General features: G+C 44.2%; 2 protein-coding genes across 3 annotated transcripts; one reads left to right on the top strand and one right to left on the bottom strand.

Annotated features, from left to right (window-relative positions):
* Window positions 1-158: 158 nt before the first annotated feature.
* Window positions 159-7,375, bottom strand: AURKA (aurora kinase A). The gene is made up of 9 exons (XM_076352225.1): window positions 7,326-7,375; window positions 6,621-6,708; window positions 5,220-5,502; window positions 4,549-4,627; window positions 3,656-3,847; window positions 2,839-2,977; window positions 2,302-2,450; window positions 1,504-1,678; window positions 159-862 (listed from the first exon to the last, which is right to left on the bottom strand). Exons 2-9 carry the CDS (start codon window positions 6,696-6,698, stop codon window positions 677-679), a joined length of 1,281 nt encoding a protein of 426 aa, XP_076208340.1. The 5' UTR covers window positions 6,699-6,708; window positions 7,326-7,375; the 3' UTR covers window positions 159-676.
* An 8-nt stretch (window positions 7,376-7,383) lies between these two features.
* On the top strand, window positions 7,384-17,050 carry CSTF1 (cleavage stimulation factor subunit 1). Of its 2 annotated transcripts, XM_076352222.1 has the most exons (7): window positions 7,384-8,417; window positions 9,071-9,241; window positions 9,953-10,148; window positions 11,623-11,900; window positions 12,717-12,914; window positions 13,501-13,891; window positions 15,415-17,050. In XM_076352222.1, the coding sequence occupies exons 1-7, from the start codon at window positions 8,298-8,300 to the stop codon at window positions 15,672-15,674; spliced, it is 1,614 nt and encodes a 537-aa protein (XP_076208337.1). In that variant the 5' UTR covers window positions 7,384-8,297; the 3' UTR covers window positions 15,675-17,050. The 2 variants fall into 2 exon arrangements, with proteins under 2 accessions (XP_076208337.1, XP_076208339.1); XM_076352224.1 differs by lacking the exons at window positions 7,384-8,417; window positions 9,071-9,241 and adding an exon at window positions 9,581-9,784.
* The last annotated feature ends 722 nt before the right edge of the window (window positions 17,051-17,772 follow it).

The raw sequence follows: 17,772 nt of genomic DNA, 5'->3' as shown, positions 1-17,772 counted from the left end.
AACTTTACGCCAGCTTCCTTTTTGACGGAGGTGGGAAGTAAACTTACTTTGTGATCATAGGCGAGGAGTCAAGCTGTACTGATGGTAAAGACAAGTGGTTAAGAGACAGCCAGTGGAAGTGGTAAATGCCATAAGGAATCTTACCATGCTGGTGGCAGTATATAACAAGTCTTTATTTAAAAAGTTGAGTGCTCACATTTAAGACAAAATAGAGACAAACAATGCACACATTTTTAGGACATGTAGAGAAATGCATTCACCTCGCTCAGTTTCAGATTACACCACAGTTATGATACTCTTAGCAGCCCAGTAAGTTAGGAGGAAGGTATCTCCGGGATATTGCACTGTTCAATAAGCTAGAACGACAACTTCCTCTTGTTGTTGGAACAATGAACCATTACCAGGACAGACCACACCATAAGAGCCTTGAACAGCTTAATACTTACACCAACAAACCTGGCCCACATGTAACGATTTCAAGTATATTAAGTATTCCACAGCCTCCAGCTAAAAGTCAAATAATTTTACATTGCAATTAGAGTTTAAGATGGCCAAGCCAAAGATTTGCATTCCAATCGCCATTAGATTCCAAGACCTGCTTTTCCTATTGTAAGCATTACAGTAGTCACAGTACAAGACTCCTCTTGTTGATCCCATGAGGTTACTCCTGCTAAGACTATGTTCTGGGTGGGGCAGCAACATCACTCTTTCTGCTGTTGGGCATCTTTGTAGAGTTTGCTGTAATCCAGGGATGAAGCAGCACTTCCTTCAGGGGCAGTCGATGGAATGGGTTATGCTTCAGAAGCTTTGAAATTAAATCCCTCGCACCTTCTGTTACAAATGGAGGAAACTTGAATTCCACCTAAGGAAGAGGAAGGACACTAAAGATGACGCAAAAGTTCTTTGGCAATAACCAAACTAGAAAGACAAAAGGGCTCTACCCTCCAAGGTAGATCTAGAAAGGAGAGCTGTGTCAGCCTTGTGGGCTATGTACCTTATGCCTATTGAGATGAGATTAAGTAATTTTATCACAATCCTGAAGAAAACAAGGTTCTCACTGCTTGTGGAAGTTAAGCTAGTGCATTTTTCAATGTACTTCAAACAAGATTAGTTTGCTGGAACCTTTCTAGGGTATACAACAGGAAAAGTTAGGCTTATGTATTTTTAGTAACACCTTGAATGTTAAATATTCATTTTTTAAATTGGAAAAGGAAAGATATGGAGAAGATTAGTTGCTTTATGAAAGAGGTAGAAGTTCAGATGCAGGCAGAAACAGTAGAACCAAGGAAGTAAGGCAATGTATCTTAAGGTCTCTTATAGTCATTCTACTGAATGACTGAAGACAGCTTTAGGGATCTAGTTTTATGCATATCATTATGTCTTGCTACAGTTCTAGTTATAACACATTCCCTTCTTCAAGATGACCATTTGTTAAGCTTCAATAAGACAACAGAACTGAAAGGCAGCACAATTCAGCTAGTCCAGATAAGTGTTGGCACATACCCTGGAAATAGCTCTGTAGGTTTCCTGGTATGTTTCTGCTTCAAAAGGTGGTTTCCCTACAAGGAATTCATAGCACAGAACTCCCAGGCTCCAAATATCCACCTTTTCATCGTGTGTTCTTCCCTCAATCATTTCAGGAGGCAGGTAGTCAAGTGTTCCACAGAGAGTTGTTCTCCTGAAGAAAAGTCTAAGTTGATTACTTACTGATTATGGCAATTATAAGACCCACTTCAAGAGCCAGATAGAAGCTAATGCTGGCAATCATCTGTACCTCAGTGCAGTCTACCCTGGATAGACTTGGCACCACCAGAGCACCTGGTAAAGAAGTTCCAGCAGTAAGTTTTCTACTTTTGCTTTAAAGCATCTCAGTCACTGCATTCAGTCTTATCCTTCCTTTTCTCCATCCCATTTGCTAGATCAAATGTAGTCTAACTTCATCAGGTGCAATGCAGACTAATTAAGGAAATGTCTTAAGTATGTTGCTAGTGTGATGTTTGAACACAAGCACTGGTCTGTCATCTCAGGGACCACTATAACCCTACAACCTTCTTCACTTGTTTTGGGTTCAGCAAGTTTTGAACTATGCAAGTTGAAAAAACAGGATAATAACATTCCCTCTCTACTACACCAGTTGACTAGTAAGACCTTTGCTGCAGTGGCCCTGTTCTTAAAGGATTTTTTTCCCAGTATTTTAGGAAGTTGACATTTACCTCCATTCCACAACTCTAAGTGTGACAAAAAAGCTAACATTTTCACTACAGAAGTATTTCACTGCATAAATATATATTGCATTCTCACCTAGAAGATGGAGCATGCACAGACCATCCAAAGTCAGCAATTTTTAATTCTCCATTTGAGCCAAGCAGCAAGTTTTCTGGCTTGATGTCTCGGTGAATCACATTCTTTGAATGACAGTATGACAGCGCATCTGCTAGTTCTGTGATGTACTGTATTTAGAAAAAGAATAAATCTTTAAAGTATAAAGACATTGTCACTTTAGCTAATCTGGCTACAGTGTAGCCTTTCCTAGGCATAATTAGTAGTTTAAGTTAGAGCAATTATTCCTTAAACCCTTGAAGTCTGGCAATACAGGCTCTGCCTGAAGTGACCAAGCACTTGCAATATTAAGCAATGCTGAACATTGTTATATTAGTGCTGTGCAGTAATTTGTCTTCCCAACTTATTCCTTCTTACAAGTGCACAAGCAAACTAGCATCTAAGGAATCTCAGTTTCACACAACAGAATACAGAACTCCTATCTGAAGAGCTAGCTTTATGCTGCAGATATTCCAGGTATGAAGACCAAGTAATGTATAAGAAGCTAGAACAACCTACAGTAGCAGTTCTTTGCTCATCAAACTTGGTAAGCTTCTGAAGTTCTTTGTAGACTTCTCCACGAGGTGCATACTCTAGAATAAGGTAGACTCTTGTAACATCGTGGAAGTAGCCATATAATCTGAGAATGTTGGGGTGCCTGCAAAAAGATTAAGTTTTCTTCTGAACAAGGTATTTGTCCATGTAACTTTAATTTCCCTTTCCTGCCTTCCCCTTTTCAAGCAAGCATAGGAACTTCAACATCTTGTAAGCGTTCCTTCAGCTTACAACATACCCATTAGGAGAGCTTCATAGCAGATGGATGGTATTTATCAAAGCAGCAGCTTAGACTCCCTACTAGCAAGCAGCTAGCCAAGACTTTGGCTAATTCATATCTTCTTGAACATACCTTTCTACAGCAGTTGGAAAAGTGGATTATCATTGAAGGTGCCAATTCCTATGGGTTTTGGAATTTAAGCTTAAACACTTTAAAAACTTTCTGTGAAACAACTGATTTCTTCAGCAAGTTGGGCTTATTTTCCAGGAAACAGAATACCAGAAACAAGCTCGTACTCTTGAGACATTGCAGTTACCCACAGACAAGGGTTTGGGTTTTTTTGTTAATAGGAAGATTTGTTACCAGAGGTTACTTCATTGCAAGCTAGACAAAGGTAAATCTTGGTGCAGAAAGACAAGAATCCCAACTAGCAATTTCAAGGTGTCACATGTTTAAAAAGAAACTTCTCTTTTCTTCAAGAGGGTATGTTATCATAAACAAGGTTACTTTGTTTATTTGAACACAAAAAAAAACAGAGTGTAACTGGTCACTAAACTTTACCTAAGATGAGACTGTATTTCAACTTCTCTTCGTAGTTGATGTTCTACACCGGCTTCCTCCAGTTGCGTTTTAAAGAGCACTTTCAGTGCAAGAATAAATTTACTCTGCTTTTCACGTGCCAGGTACACATTTCCAAATTTTCCTTTCCCCAGAGGACGACCAATTTCAAAATCATCAAGAGACCACTGCCGTCTGCAAGAGGAAAGATAGTTACAAAAGCTCGATACTTGTGTGGGCTTTGACTCCCAGATTTACAATCAATAATGTTCCTGTTCAACAGACAGTGATCTGAGCTAGATTTTAGTCTTTAAGAGAACACCACCAAGAGGATAGAATTGAGACTTTTCAAAAGAAAGTTCTGAAAGCTAGTCTCTTCCTTCCTAAAACTTATGCACAGAGATACTAACATCAACCACACTACTACAAAGCAAAAACTCTGTATACCAGGCCAGGCTCATTTCAATACACTTAATACGGATGTACTTACTAGCGCATGTCAGAACTGCACTATTTAAGGTAACCATACTACAAACCTAACTTCATCCTCCGGCCTCTCACACATATGAAGGAGGCTTTGTTTTCACATGTACATCTTGTGATTGGAGCAGTGGCTATCAGTGTTCTCTCGTGGGAAGAGCTATTACTCATTTATCCAGAAGTTTTCTTTAGATTACAGGAAGTCCTTGTTCCTGAGAATTATCAGGTCGAAGTAAACTTGCCTAGAGTTTCATATGTTGTCTCTGAAGTGTAGGGCCACTCATCTCCACAACCGAGGGGCTCAAGTAGCCTTCAGCTTAGCTGCAACTTAGTTGCAGCATAAAGTCCTAGAAGTTTAAAACAAGCCTAATCCAACAGGACTCAGTTAGCTAAAACAATTTAGGCATGCAACTTACTTTTTAGTCTCTTCATTTTTCTTTTTAGTAGTCTCTTCATTTTTCTGTTTAGAGGTGCTTTCTGCTTCAGAATTTTTTGCTACATATAGAGAAGTAGATGAGCTTTATGAACCAGACTCATGAACACAATAGAAACATTCACATGGGAGCAAATCTAACCTTCGTGCAGAATCTGCAACAGTTTTAGAATACATCCAATGACATTTTAAACCTAGTGTAGCTTACTATTGGCAAAGCAGTATAGCAGTTATTAGTGCTATCAAAGTGTAATTTTAAAAGCTTTCTTAAAATCAAGAAAACCCCACTAAGCTTCCCCCCCCCCCAAAGAATACAGTATTATTGTGTATAGGAGATTAACTTGAATACTGGAAAAAACTGTGACGTGTGAATGCCAATTACATTAGTTCATAGCTGACCAGTGAGCATCTGGAAATTTTTCAACACCCATATTGGCTCTAAATGAGTAATCCTGGCAACAACAGTAGTGCAGTAACATCTAAGCTGCAGTATGTGCTGCTATTCTGTTTCTGGGTACAACCACATACTTCTCTACAGGACTGTTTCACATCATCATCAGCTTTAAGTTTTCTGCATTGCACTCTGCTTCATAGAACAGAAGCATCCCAAGTGTCACAACTGTATAAATACGTGTACGTGATCTTCAGAATTACCAGGTACTGGAGCCTGTTGAGGTTTTTCATTGCTCTTGCTGGGAACCTGAGGCCTAGCAGTCAGTTGGACCAGAAAATTTGGTCGGGGCTGCTGCGTTGTCTGGTTATTAGACAGTTTTTGGTTTGACAGTACAGATTTTTGTGATTGCACAGGAACTCGCTGGGCAAAGTTTGAAGGACACAGAACACGTTGTGCTTGAACTCCACTGTTCAGTAACCGGCTCTGGGCAGAATGCTGAGACACAGGGACACGTTTCGGGCCATCCCCAATGGGATTAGCAATCTGCAAAAAGAAAAAATTATATATTAATTGTAGAATAGCATACTGTAACCTTTATGGCCCCATTCAGTAGAGCAGAAAAAAATACAAAGCACATTAACAGGAAATGTTAAGGTATTCTGATATTATGTTTTAAGAATGAAAACACTCTTAAATTTCTACATTGTAGAAACCTGGTGACTACTTCTTGTCAAGAGCATGCTTATTTATAGCTAGCAGAAGAACTTTTCCACACACATCTGAAGAATATCAGCCAAAGGTGGTAAGACAGCAGATCCTTACTATAAAAACATACATTGCTCCCTTTAATGCTCTTCATCCTGATACACCTTGTGCTGCAACAGGAGTTCAGCAGAACAAAGCAAGTTTATTTAGTAAGGTTCAGCTACCTACTGTTAATCTTTTGCTTCCAGTAAGGGAAGGTAGTTTAGGCTTATATTTAAGAAATTCTTATTTGTTTTAGGATAGTTTGCCTACAATTAAGTTCAAATGCTAATGATTAGGCTTCTCACTTTTTTTTCCTTCTAATGCAACAATTTGTATTTCTTTCTTCCCCTAGATGTTATTTAGTCTTCTGGTTCCATTCACTGAAAATAACGTATCAACAGCTCGATTAAAAAGTTTTGCTTATGCTATTCCAAAACCTTAACAAGACCTCTTTGTTTTTAAGTTAAAATAATGAGAAACTGTCTATGTTTCTATATACAAAAATATGTAGTCAGGGCGATCTTGAGTACTCCTGCACGGGCATAAGAATAGTGACATTAACACAACACTTGCTTTTGGAAGCCATATCTGGGATAAGTTGCCAACACACATTTGCACTCTCTTTAAATGATCTTAGATTATAATTAAAATATTAGGAGGATTTTCCAATTCAAGTATGAAATACAATATCAACAATTAAAAGAAGTAAGCCTCAGACACAGTTCTCTTCAGGAGAAGGCTATTGAAAGATGAAGTCAGCAGTTGTTTCCTGTGCACAGAAAGCTTCGGTTCAAGACAATTTTCCCCCTTTTTGTTACTTAGCACAGTTAACAATAATTACCACAGACAATTTGAAGCCTGTAGCTATTGTGTGATCAGGAATAATACACCCACCGACCTAATAAGTCACCTACTTTCATAGCACGACTAGGGTATCCAGAACGGTTCTCTTTCGCATTCTTGTCCATAGTGCCCGAGGAGAAGAGCCGCATATAGCTTAGCCTACGGATGAGACGTAGAGAAGAGGGGTCACTTCTACAGAAAACACCTCGCCTCGGAGCTCTTCTTCACAGACGTGCGCCCCTTCGAACGCCGGGAGGCCCCGAGGCAGGGCCGGCCGTCCCGCCGCAGCGCACCGCCTCATACTCCTGCCCCGCGACCACCAGCCTGCGCTCGCAGTCTCGCACCGGCCGAGCCCCTCCCTGGCAACACCCCCCCTCCCTGGCAACACCCCCCCCCCCGGCAGCCCCTCCGGCGGGCAGGATCCCCCGCGCCGCGGCCCTGCCCGCGGGTCGCGCCCCGGCCGCCCGCTCACCCCCGGCCTCCGCTCCCTCCGGCCGCCGCGGCTGTTTGAATTCAAACCGCCCTCCCTTAAATACCCTTTAAACTACCGCCTCTCGCCATTGGCCCCTCTCCCGCCGCTCGCGCCCGCTGATTGGCTCCTTTTCAACCGGCCCGCCCGCCGATTGGCTCTCCGCACGCACCGCTCGTTGCGAGGCCGAGCCTCGTCGCCGCGAGCCTCTGGGGCGCATGCGCAACGGCAGCCTGCTGCGTATCCCGGGTAGGTCCGGCCCGCCCGCCCCGAGGGCGGTGTTTGCGCTACATGCGTATTTTCGTACCGTCGCTCCGCCGCTGCCTCCTTCCGTACTCCAACTGCGTGGATCGGCGCCCCGCTTACACACTTTTCTCCGCAAAGTCTCTGCCTGGCCGGGTCTTCCGTTACGCAAATCGCGTACGCCCAGACCACCCACCTGTGGCAACGCTACAACTACCATCCCTTCCTCACAGCCGCTGAGGCCTCGGAGCGTGCCGCCGGCGGCGGGGGGAAGGGCGGCAGGTTAGTCCCGCATCCCGCGAGGCACCAGCCTCTTCCCTCTCCTCCTCCGCACACGCACCCGCCGCCCCGGGCCGAGGGAGAGGCGGTGCTGCCACCTCGCGTGGAGCCGAGCGCGAGTGGGGCCGGGGGCCATTGTGTCCAGCCGGCGAGGTAGGCGCCCCGGGTGGCAGCTCGCAGCCCCGAGGAGCGGGAGGACGGGCCGAGGGGCGAAGCGGGCCTCCGCCTCGCGCTCTCCCGGACGTGCGGCCCAGGGCAGCGCTCCACGTGCCGTCGGCTCTTGAGGACAAGTGCGAAGGGGACGCCCGCCTCGGCACAGCGCAGCGCGCCAGGGGACGCCTGGCCTGAGGTGCCTTCGCCGGCCCGCGGACCCCTCCTGTCACACCGGCGGTGATCCGCAGCCCGTGGTAGCTTCCAAAACCCCACGGGTTCTCGAGGAGGCGCTGGGCGGCAGCGGGACGACGCCGGCAGCGGACGATCAGTGAGCGCAGTTCGTGAGTAGCAGCGCAAAGGGAGCGTGAGGCTGCTGTGCTGACTCAGTTGCCGGCTGCCTGAGTGGTCCTGCTCACACCGGTGAGGGGGACCTCGGCCGCTGGGTGACAAGCGGCAGCCGAAACTAGGTTCAGTACTTCGGGCCTCTGAAGAACCGTGATTGAAGGCAACTTTTAACTGTCTCTGCGGTGCCGAAAACAAGTGCGAAGGCGACCCTGGTGTGTGTGTTGGTGTTTACAAGTGATACAGGATAGGTAAAAAGAAGATGTCAGGTCGTCGTGTCGCTGCGGCATGTGATAGACGTCAGCTGCCACGGGGCATGGGTAGCATGGCATCCCCCCTCCTTGACCCGCGTCCACTTCGACTGCCGTTTCTTGAGGCTGACGTGAGTAGGACTTTTGGGAGGGGGGTGGTGCGCTCTCGGGACAGGCTCGCAGCCTGCCGAGAGACCGTGCAGTCTGGCAGCGCAAGATGCGTGCGACTGTGCAGCCCAGGTGGCTGAAACCCTCGGGGAGGCCTGCGGCGCTGAGCAGCAGTGCCAGCGACTTGTTATTTCACGGCCCGCTCACGTCCCCGTGTTTGGGATCCCGGTGTCTCAGCGGAAGCAGCGTTTCGGAGCTTTGCAGCTGGGACACAAAAGAACCCCGGCCACCCCCCACCACCCCCCCCCGCCTCCCGCCGTCAGTCGCCCTCCTGTTAGGAGCCGGCCCCCCGCAGCTCCCCGGGCTGCTCGGCCGGCGGGGCCTGTCGCCCGCGTCCCGCCCTGAGCGCGGCTCTGCCGGCCTCGGCCAAGGCCCCGACCTCCCCGGAGGGAAAAGGGGGAGAGGGACCCCCGGACGCCGCGGCGGGTCGCCGTGCCGCCCTGGCCCGGCCCGGCCCGGCCCTGCCCGCCGCGGCCCCCCCCCGCCCCCGCCCCTCCCCGCCGCTCGGGGGCTCCCTCGGCGCCTCATCCGTCACGTGACACAGTGGGACCTGCCAGTGCCCGGGCGCGCGCGCGGGGCGTCACGGTCATGTGATGCTGCGATTCTCTCCTTCAAGAGTCGCCTCCAATCGATTTGCGGGCGCTCGATGCAGCAGCCTTCGCGGAGGAGCATTCTTCGGTCCCGGCCGCCGCCGCCGCCTCCTCCCCTGCCGCCGCCGCCAATCGATGCGCTCAGGGCTCCGGTCGCCATTTTAGGGGGAGAGCGAGGGAGGCAGAAGGAAGGGTCGGTAGGTACCGGGGCCGCTCCGGGCTCTCCCTCGCTTTCGGCTCCGCTGCCTGGGCCGGGTCTCGGCCCCCGCGGCTGCCGCCCGAAGCCGCCTGTCCCCCGCGGCGTTCGAAGCCCGCGTTCCGTGACCGCTGCGCTCCGGCTGAGCGCTCCCCGCCCTCATTCAGTCCCTTTCCCCCACGCCCCCTCCCTGCCCGGTTATTGGTCTTGCAGCCCGGGGCTGGGAGAGGGTGCGCGGGCGGGTGACCGGCATCTGCCGGACGGGAGGAGGCGCGGGGAGGATGCGCTCTCCCGGGAGGGGACGGAGGGAGCGGGCTGGGGCTGGGTGAGGGCGGCGAGGCGTTTGACTTCCCTGCACGTTTGATGTTGATCGCCCCCCCGGCGCCCAGGTCCGCCGGTGCTGGCGAGGCTGACTGAAAGATACTGACGGAATCATTTTGCTAACTGATGCTGCGTTATTTCTGTCTTCTCTATTGCACCTTAATACCGTTCGCGTTCTGTTTATTGGCGAGATTTTAATTTCTACAGCAAACAAGTGCAACAGGTTTTTCCTTTTTTTTTTTATCTTTCATTTCTATGTCTCTGAATCTTACCTGAAGTATGGTAGTATTTGGTGTCTGCACTGAAATTCAGCAGGATGTGCTTTATTTAAAGGTTGTGGTTGTTTCATGCAACTCTCTTGTATGTGATTTTTCTTCTTTCTTTATTTCAGGCCCCTCCAAGGCATTCCTTGCTCACAATGTATAGAACAAAAGTCAGTTTGAAAGACCGTCAGCAACTTTATAAACTGATAATTAGTCAGCTGCTATATGATGGATACATAAATATTGCCAATGGCTTGATAAATGAGATAAAACCACAATCAGTCTGTGCACCATCTGAACAACTGCTGCACCTAATTAAGTTAGGTAAGCTGGAATAAAAAGCTAACATAAAAGTCCAGTTTCTAAATCCCTAGCTTAAATCCTTGTGAATAAAGAGGTTAGTGTTACTGAAAAGACAAGGTCTTTTATGCAAAGGTTATGTCTAGTAATAGCGTAACATTTTTGTATATTTAGATACAGCCTTTGTGGATTTTTTTGAAGGGCGTTCTAGTTCTATCTTTCATTCTTTAGTATGCATTAAAAGCAAAACAGATCGCTGCCTGTTGTCAAAATCTGTTTGTTTGAACTTCTTGTAACACATAAGAGTACCTGGCCAGGGTCCTGGGTGACTGGCAACCTTCTAAAAATACACTCCAGTAAATGGGATCACTGAGTCCACAGACCTAATAGGAAACTGACTCACACGGTTCTCTGCCAACTTTAGAAATACGTTCTATATGATTCTTCCTGACATCGTTGGAAAGGGAGCAAGCCCTTCCATTGGCAATCTTCACTAGCCTTTATATTATCAGTCTCAAGAAAATAAGCTTCACAGTCTAGGGTCTCAGCAGAGATACCGCCTGTTCTCTCTCTGTGTATCTTTCTCTCTGAAAGTACACCTGTGCCACAGTATGTCGTCAAAATACCTGAGCTACTGTTGAAACAAGCTAAGTTACTGGAAGAGGGCTAGCCGTAGCATCGTGTCTTCTCTGTATTGTAACTGAACTGGTTCTGCTGCCTGAACTAGTTGAGTTCCAAGAGTATAAATATGTGAAGCCTTGTGTCTGTTTGAAATAAGAATGCTAGACTTGCAATTTGCAGATGAAAGCAACAAAAACTTTTCCATTGCATTTGGTTAGTTGATGATCACAGTTGGGCGCGTAGCTGAAAATTCTTGTGTCTGCCCTGTTACCACTTCTAGTGCTGAACTGTCTTTGTTCTGTAGATGCATCCTGGAAATAAAAAAAATAATTTAAAAAAAAAAAAAAATCTGTAAGAGTGGGTGTGAAGAGGAGTAAAAATTTTCATTTACAATGCCGGGATAGTTGTTTGTGGGGTGGTTGTTTTTTTTTTTTTTTTCTTCAATGCAATAAAATGGAAAGGAAAAGAATCAGTAAATGCTTCAGGTTTTTTACTTCAAATCTCATGTAATAATGTTGGGGCTTGTTTGTCCTTCTGTGAAAAGCTGGCTAGAGGCCTGTCGATGGCTTCGGTAACTGATTGTCAGTGCATTTATGAGTACTTACCATCCTACAGTATTTGCTGGTTGTATTTCCACAGTTAATTTTAAGAGCTGTAATCTGCTTGTAGCGTAGCCAAAGTACCTCTTATTTCTCACGAGAAGTACTGCTGTATAACTAAATCTGCTCTGCTAGCTTAGCTTTGTTCAGCAGGGGCTGCCTCTCTTAAAACCTGTCTCGCAGCTGTTAGAGAAGTCTGTAGCATACATCTGGCCACAGCCTATCTGTCTAAGGAGAAGGTTAACCTGGTTTAAGTGCATCAACTTCTCTCTTTTCAGGAATGGAGAACGATGACAGTGCTGTTCAATATGCAATTGGACGGTCAGATACGGTAGCTCCAGGCACAGGAATTGACTTGGAATTTGATGCAGATGTACAGACCATGTCTCCTGAGGCTTCTGAATATGAGACTTGTTATGTCACATCTCACAAAGGACCGTGTCGTGTAGCTACGTATAGCAGAGACGGACAGTTAATAGCTACAGGATCTGCTGATGCCTCAATAAAAATTCTTGATACAGAGAGAATGTTGGCCAAAAGTGCTATGCCTATTGAGGTAAAATATGACTTGAATCGTAACCACTTTGTGAATTCTTGAGGTGCTGTCTGTTTCATGCCATGTCTGTGCCTTGCGGCTGGCTCAGTGGGTTGGACTAAATATCTGTCTCGCCGTATTTCCTACTCCAACAGCGGCTCATAAAGTACCCTTGAAGAAAAGGAAGAAGAAATAGGGCAAGTATACCTGTGTAACTTCTAGCAGCAGTCGAGAGAATTGAGCCAGAAATTGCTTCTAATAGTTGCTGATAATTGCAATACCGTATGAATACAGTTCATTTTTGAACCCACTTACACTTTTGGCCTCTACAGCCTCCACTGTCTGTGTGTTTCAGAACCGTTTCACAGAATACATATTTATTCGCTTCATTTTTTTCTCTACTACAGTTATCAGGTAGCAATTTAAAGGGGGAGGGGGGTTTGCACAGGGTACACACCAAATTCTCAGCAGTATCCTGCGTGAGTAAAAGTTGCAGTTTTCCCAGTTGGTACAGCTTCCCTTAATTCTTACGGCAATACAGTATTTTGATTTGGACTCTTCATGAAGAAGGTGATATGTTTTCTTGCATCAGTACTCTGCTACTGAAACTAGTTTGTCCTTGAGCAAGTCAGTTGACCTTTTTTAAGATACAGGGATCTTATCTGATAACAATATATAATGGGCCTTCAAATAATTAAGATAATGGTGATTGTGTACCTAGTCATGTGTCAGAAAGGCAGCTGCTGTTTGGCCACTCTGGCAAGCGTAAAACCTACTTTTCCTGTCAAAAGCATGTTTTGCTTTCTAACACTCTAACTTGTTGAATGTTCTTTGTAGGTCATGATGAATGAGACAGCACAGCAAAACATGGAAAATCACCCTGTTATTCGGACTCTGTACGATCATGTGGATGAAGTTACGTGTTTAGCTTTTCATCCAACAGAACAGATCCTAGCATCTGGTTCAAGGGACTACACACTTAAATTGTTTGATTATTCAAAACCTTCTGCCAAAAGAGCCTTCAAATATATACAGGTTAGATACAATATCGGTTCAGAGCAACCAAAGCTTGAATGTATAAGTACTGAGGTATCGGTGAGATAAATTGTGTCTGAGTTTATAAGTGGTTAGGTATGTAGGAGTATGCAGCTACAAAATTTACAGACATTGTGGTAATTACATGTTAAGAGTTTGTGCATAATGGATACCTGTAGTCTTTAAATCTAGTGCCTGTCTGCTTTTTGTTAATCTAGACCAAATCTCATATGGGTAACTTTGAAGTCAATTATATTATCTTTGTTTTGGAGGAGAGTTTGGGATTATGTCGTGGTGGGCCTTGGGGTGTATAACTGGCTGACAAAGCCTCCTGTCACTCTTGTGCGATATCCCAAAAATGAGCGGGCACTGCAAGCTGCTCTAGGACAAAAACTACGATACATTTAAAGGTAGCCTGTCATTTTAATCCTATACGAAGCATTTTCTATTTTTGCAAAAATGGAACACGTTGTGCTAACCGATAATTTAACTAGTTTTTTTAGCACTTTAATGCCACCAGAATTGACACTTCCATTTCAGATCTTTTTTTCTTTCTTACACCAATTATGTATTTTTGATTAAACAGGAAGCAGAGATGTTGCGCTCAATTTCTTTTCACCCTTCTGGAGATTTCATACTTGTTGGTACCCAGCACCCTACTTTACGACTGTATGATATCAATACTTTCCAGTGTTTTGTGTCTTGCAATCCTCAAGATCAGCACACTGATGCTATATGTTCGGTAAATTACAACGCAAGTGCAAACATGTATGTGACAGGAAGTAAGGATGGATGCATCAAACTGTGGGATGGTGTTTCAAATCGCTGTATCACTACTTTTGAGAAGGCGCATGATGGAGCTGAAGTCTGTTCTGCTATTTTTTCCAAAAATTCAAAGTATATCTTGTCAAGTGGAAAAGACTCTGTAGCTAAACTATGGGAGATATCCACTGGTCGAACACTGGTCAAATACACAGGTATGTGACCTTCCAAGTACCTTCTTTTTCAGGTACTGACCCACGGCAGGGCTGGTAGTACTGTCAGAGGAATAGTAGTTCTTAAAAGCAATGGGAGACTGCTGGTTTGAGGATAAATTGCCCCAAATTTTTGAAAACATTTAATGTAGACTAATTCCAGAAGAGAAGCTGTGATTCTTACATGTTGGTCAGTGTAAACGTATTTAGTCTGAGTAGATTTTGGAGACTTTTCTGGCATCATTACTCTATTGCTTTGGAGGGAAGTTACCACTAAATTAGGGAAAAGTAAAAAGGAACACTGCCCTAAAGCCTAGGACATTTGTGCAGAGGGTTTTGTTCTCTACTTTTTCTTTAGTGTGTTTTAGAAACAGTGATTATTAAAACAAAACTGCATCATCACTTTTCTTGCTGGTGATCATTTTGACTTGGTGACTTTTCTATCTGTTGCTAGACTAGGGGGCACAGTTTAAACTGGAAGGGTCAAAACGAACACCTAATCCATTTCTGGCTAGAGTAGACCGCTCTCCTGCAGAGTACTACCCACCCAGATGGGGGGAACTGAACCTACTTTGGGGCAGTTGCTTTAACCATTAGACTCTCGTGCAACAGATGGCTCTAGTAAGCCACGGCAATATTCTGAAAAATAGCTACAGATGGTTTGTTTCTTTTTTGTCTTTTTTTTCCAAGGATGCAATTATGTGCAAGGTAGTCATACTCGGAGCATGCTGACAATACCATGCTTTGGTCTCAGCAGGACGTAAGAAATGGTGAAGGATGTAGAAGCTTTGCATATGGTAGCAGCTGTGTGACGGGGGAAGCTTTTGGGTCAAGCAGTAATGTGCTTAAGCATTAGGAGTCACAGCATAAAAGAGGAGAGGATGTTGAAAATTTTGTATATCCGCTTTTGGGATGTGTACAGTCCTTTTTTGTACACTAGCTCTATTTTGCTCTCAACCAGCAGGGTGCAGCACCTCCTTGATAAACTTTCACAAAATATCAGGTAGGATGCAGGTGTGTGCATTGCAAAGTAAATGCCTATATATATGAAACACACATTTTATTTCAAGGGTATGGAGGGAAGGTATGGCCAAGGTAGGTCATACAATGTGCCATATGAGATATACATTAAACAAAAGTTGCCACTGATAATGAGAATCTGTGTATTCTACGACCTGTGGTCTTTCCCCTTAGTTACAGCTGTAAGCCTCGTACAAAAAATACGAGGGAAAAGTGCTCTTAAAGTTAAGTGATTGCACTCACACCGAGTGGTTGGGCTTGACTGACACAGTTGCAGTAGTTAATCTTTCTGTCCTCCAAGAAATTTTAGAATATACCATGTATAACTACAAACGAATATTCATTATTGAGTCACCTGTTGTATGTGAAAGTGGTAGACTAACTGAGATCATAAGGCTCCTTTGTAGACTGCAGAAATTGATACTTATGGGAGGTTTATTCTTAGGTCTTCGGAAACTTCCCAAAACTGATCCTATTTGGGTTAATATTTTGTTGCATTTATTTAGGAGCTGGTTTGAGTGGACGACAAGTACACAGGACACAAGCTGTCTTCAACCACACAGAAGATTATGTGCTGCTTCCAGATGAAAGGACCATAAGTCTCTGCTGCTGGGATTCAAGAACTGCTGAACGGAGAAATCTTCTTTCTCTGGGGCACAACAGCATCGTCCGTTGTATTGTCCATTCTCCTACCAATCCTGGCTTCATGACCTGCAGTGACGACTACAGGGCTAGATTTTGGTACAGAAGGTCAACGACAGACTAAGGACAGCTTTACAAAACAGTGATTATCCAGATTCATTATATCATCTTGTATTGATTGTACTGCCAACAGATGCCTAGATGAAAGCCGTGCTGTGTCTGTTTTTTAATTCTGTCAAACGTGGCAGAAAAAGATCAAAGTACTGAGACTAAGTTTTGCCCCACGCTAATTTTTTTTATTAGTGTGTGTGGCATTAATTTTCGTAAGTCATCTCTAATTGTACTCAAGGAGTGTGTGGGGGAGAATAAAATGATCCTTGCAGGAAGGATTAAACTTGTTCTCCTGTCTTTCTAAATCCCGCAAAAGATAATGTGACTGTATCTTGCTCAAACTGGGCAGTATGAGCCAGTTTTGCTCTGCATTGTATCTGTGCAATCCCACTGAAGTCTGTTTAAAGAATGGATTACACAAGTAACAGCAGAACTTGGCAAATATTTTAATGAAGCCTTAAGCTGCCTTCAGTTCCGATTCATTCTTTGTAAAGCTCTGTTTTGTATCTTTTAGTCTGGGGGTTTTTTGGTGGAATTTTTTTTTTTTTTTTTTAATTGGCCAAGTGGACCTTCAATTCTGAGCCAGTCTTGTGCCATAAGAATTTGAAACAGGATTTTAAATTGTTTAGATGAATTCAAGAAATGGTGTTCTAGTTCTGGTATTAAAGCTCAGACTTGAAATCTCGTCTTCTTTTGAATTTATCTTAATGAGTGGGACCTCAAAGTAAATTCATAGTTTTTTCAAGGAGTATCCACATTGCAACTGTAAAATGTGACAGTGCTGCAGCATGTGAAAATGAGAATAATTTTGCCATAGAGACCTTTTGTATCCTCTCAAAGAAAGAAACTGTTGTGCATATTAATTTTTGTATATGTACCTCAGAAATGTCACTTTGCTTCATTTTATTGAGGAATTTTCATTCTATAAGTCTGTTACACAGCACTTGAATTACACTCTTTTTTTATTATTATTATTCAAAAACCCAGACTCATTATTTCTTCTCCCTGTTATCTCTAATAGTCCAAGTTTCCCAGACCTCATCTGATTCAACAGAAGTACAGATCATTAAGAAACTCTGTGCTTAAACATTCTGTAAGTTTGAAAATTCACTACTTATCTTTACAGGTAGTTGCCTGTGCAAAGTTTTAAATGTGTTCGTTCAAGCATCCTTGTACAGTGCTCCTGGGCTTCACATTTGGGAGGCTTCCTGTAGTCAAAAGCTCAGCACTTGCTTTCATGAGGATTTTTAAATGTAAGATTGTTCTTACTGCTGGATTAACTTTCCATTACCACTGATGAAGTGTCTTGTCAAGGGCTGAGGAGGGTACAGGTTTTGTCTGTATTTAAATAAAGATTACCTTTTAAGAGGTTATTTAATATATAAAGAAGGAAATGTATTAGTTTTCTTTTCTATATAACAAAGGAGAAACCAATTGAATATTGGAAGGCTGTGTCTTTGGGGACATGTTAAAGCTTGACGAATTAGTTTGTTGTGATATATCTGAATCAGACACAACTATAGACTAACAGTATTGAATGTGGGGTGGTTTTTTAAGAGGTAGAGAGTGAAATTTAATTTTCCTCTTAAAAGCTGCTGCTGTGCAAAATGTTTCTTAGGCTTAGCAATCCCCTTCGCTCCTCCTCTGCCTCCCTTCAAGTTTCTAAAACTTCAGAAACATGGGAGGCATGAGATAGCAGTTCTGGTGGCTTTTTCGGTGGAGAAACAAGGAGAACCAGAGCTTGGTGGGAGGGGAAGGGGAAGTCCTGACACACAGTTATTAATGCATGCTGTACTCGCTCAGCGACAGCAGCCCTCTGCTGTTACAGCCAGCCTGCTAAATTGATAGCAGTGGCAGTGTTTTTTGGAGTGCCACATTTGTTTCAATTCTGTTAAAGAAGCTGTCCATTAGTACCGCATTTGCTACTGGTCTTTGGACTCTTCTATTTTTAAAACACTAATTTGGTGTTTTATGTGTTAAACCACTGCTGTGGTTGAAAGCTAGCAGCATGCTAGCTTTCACCTCAAGCTTCCTTAGTTCTGTGGTCTTTTAACTTGCAGTGTAGAAATAGAGTTTTATTCTGTTAACGCAAAAATGTCCTGACAGTGGCA

This window comes from Aptenodytes patagonicus, chromosome 14 (genome assembly GCF_965638725.1).
Source record: "Aptenodytes patagonicus chromosome 14, bAptPat1.pri.cur, whole genome shotgun sequence".
NCBI lineage: Eukaryota > Metazoa > Chordata > Aves > Sphenisciformes > Spheniscidae > Aptenodytes > Aptenodytes patagonicus.
The sequence above is the reverse complement of the archived record's forward strand: the minus strand, read 5'-3'. Positions and strand labels throughout refer to the sequence as shown.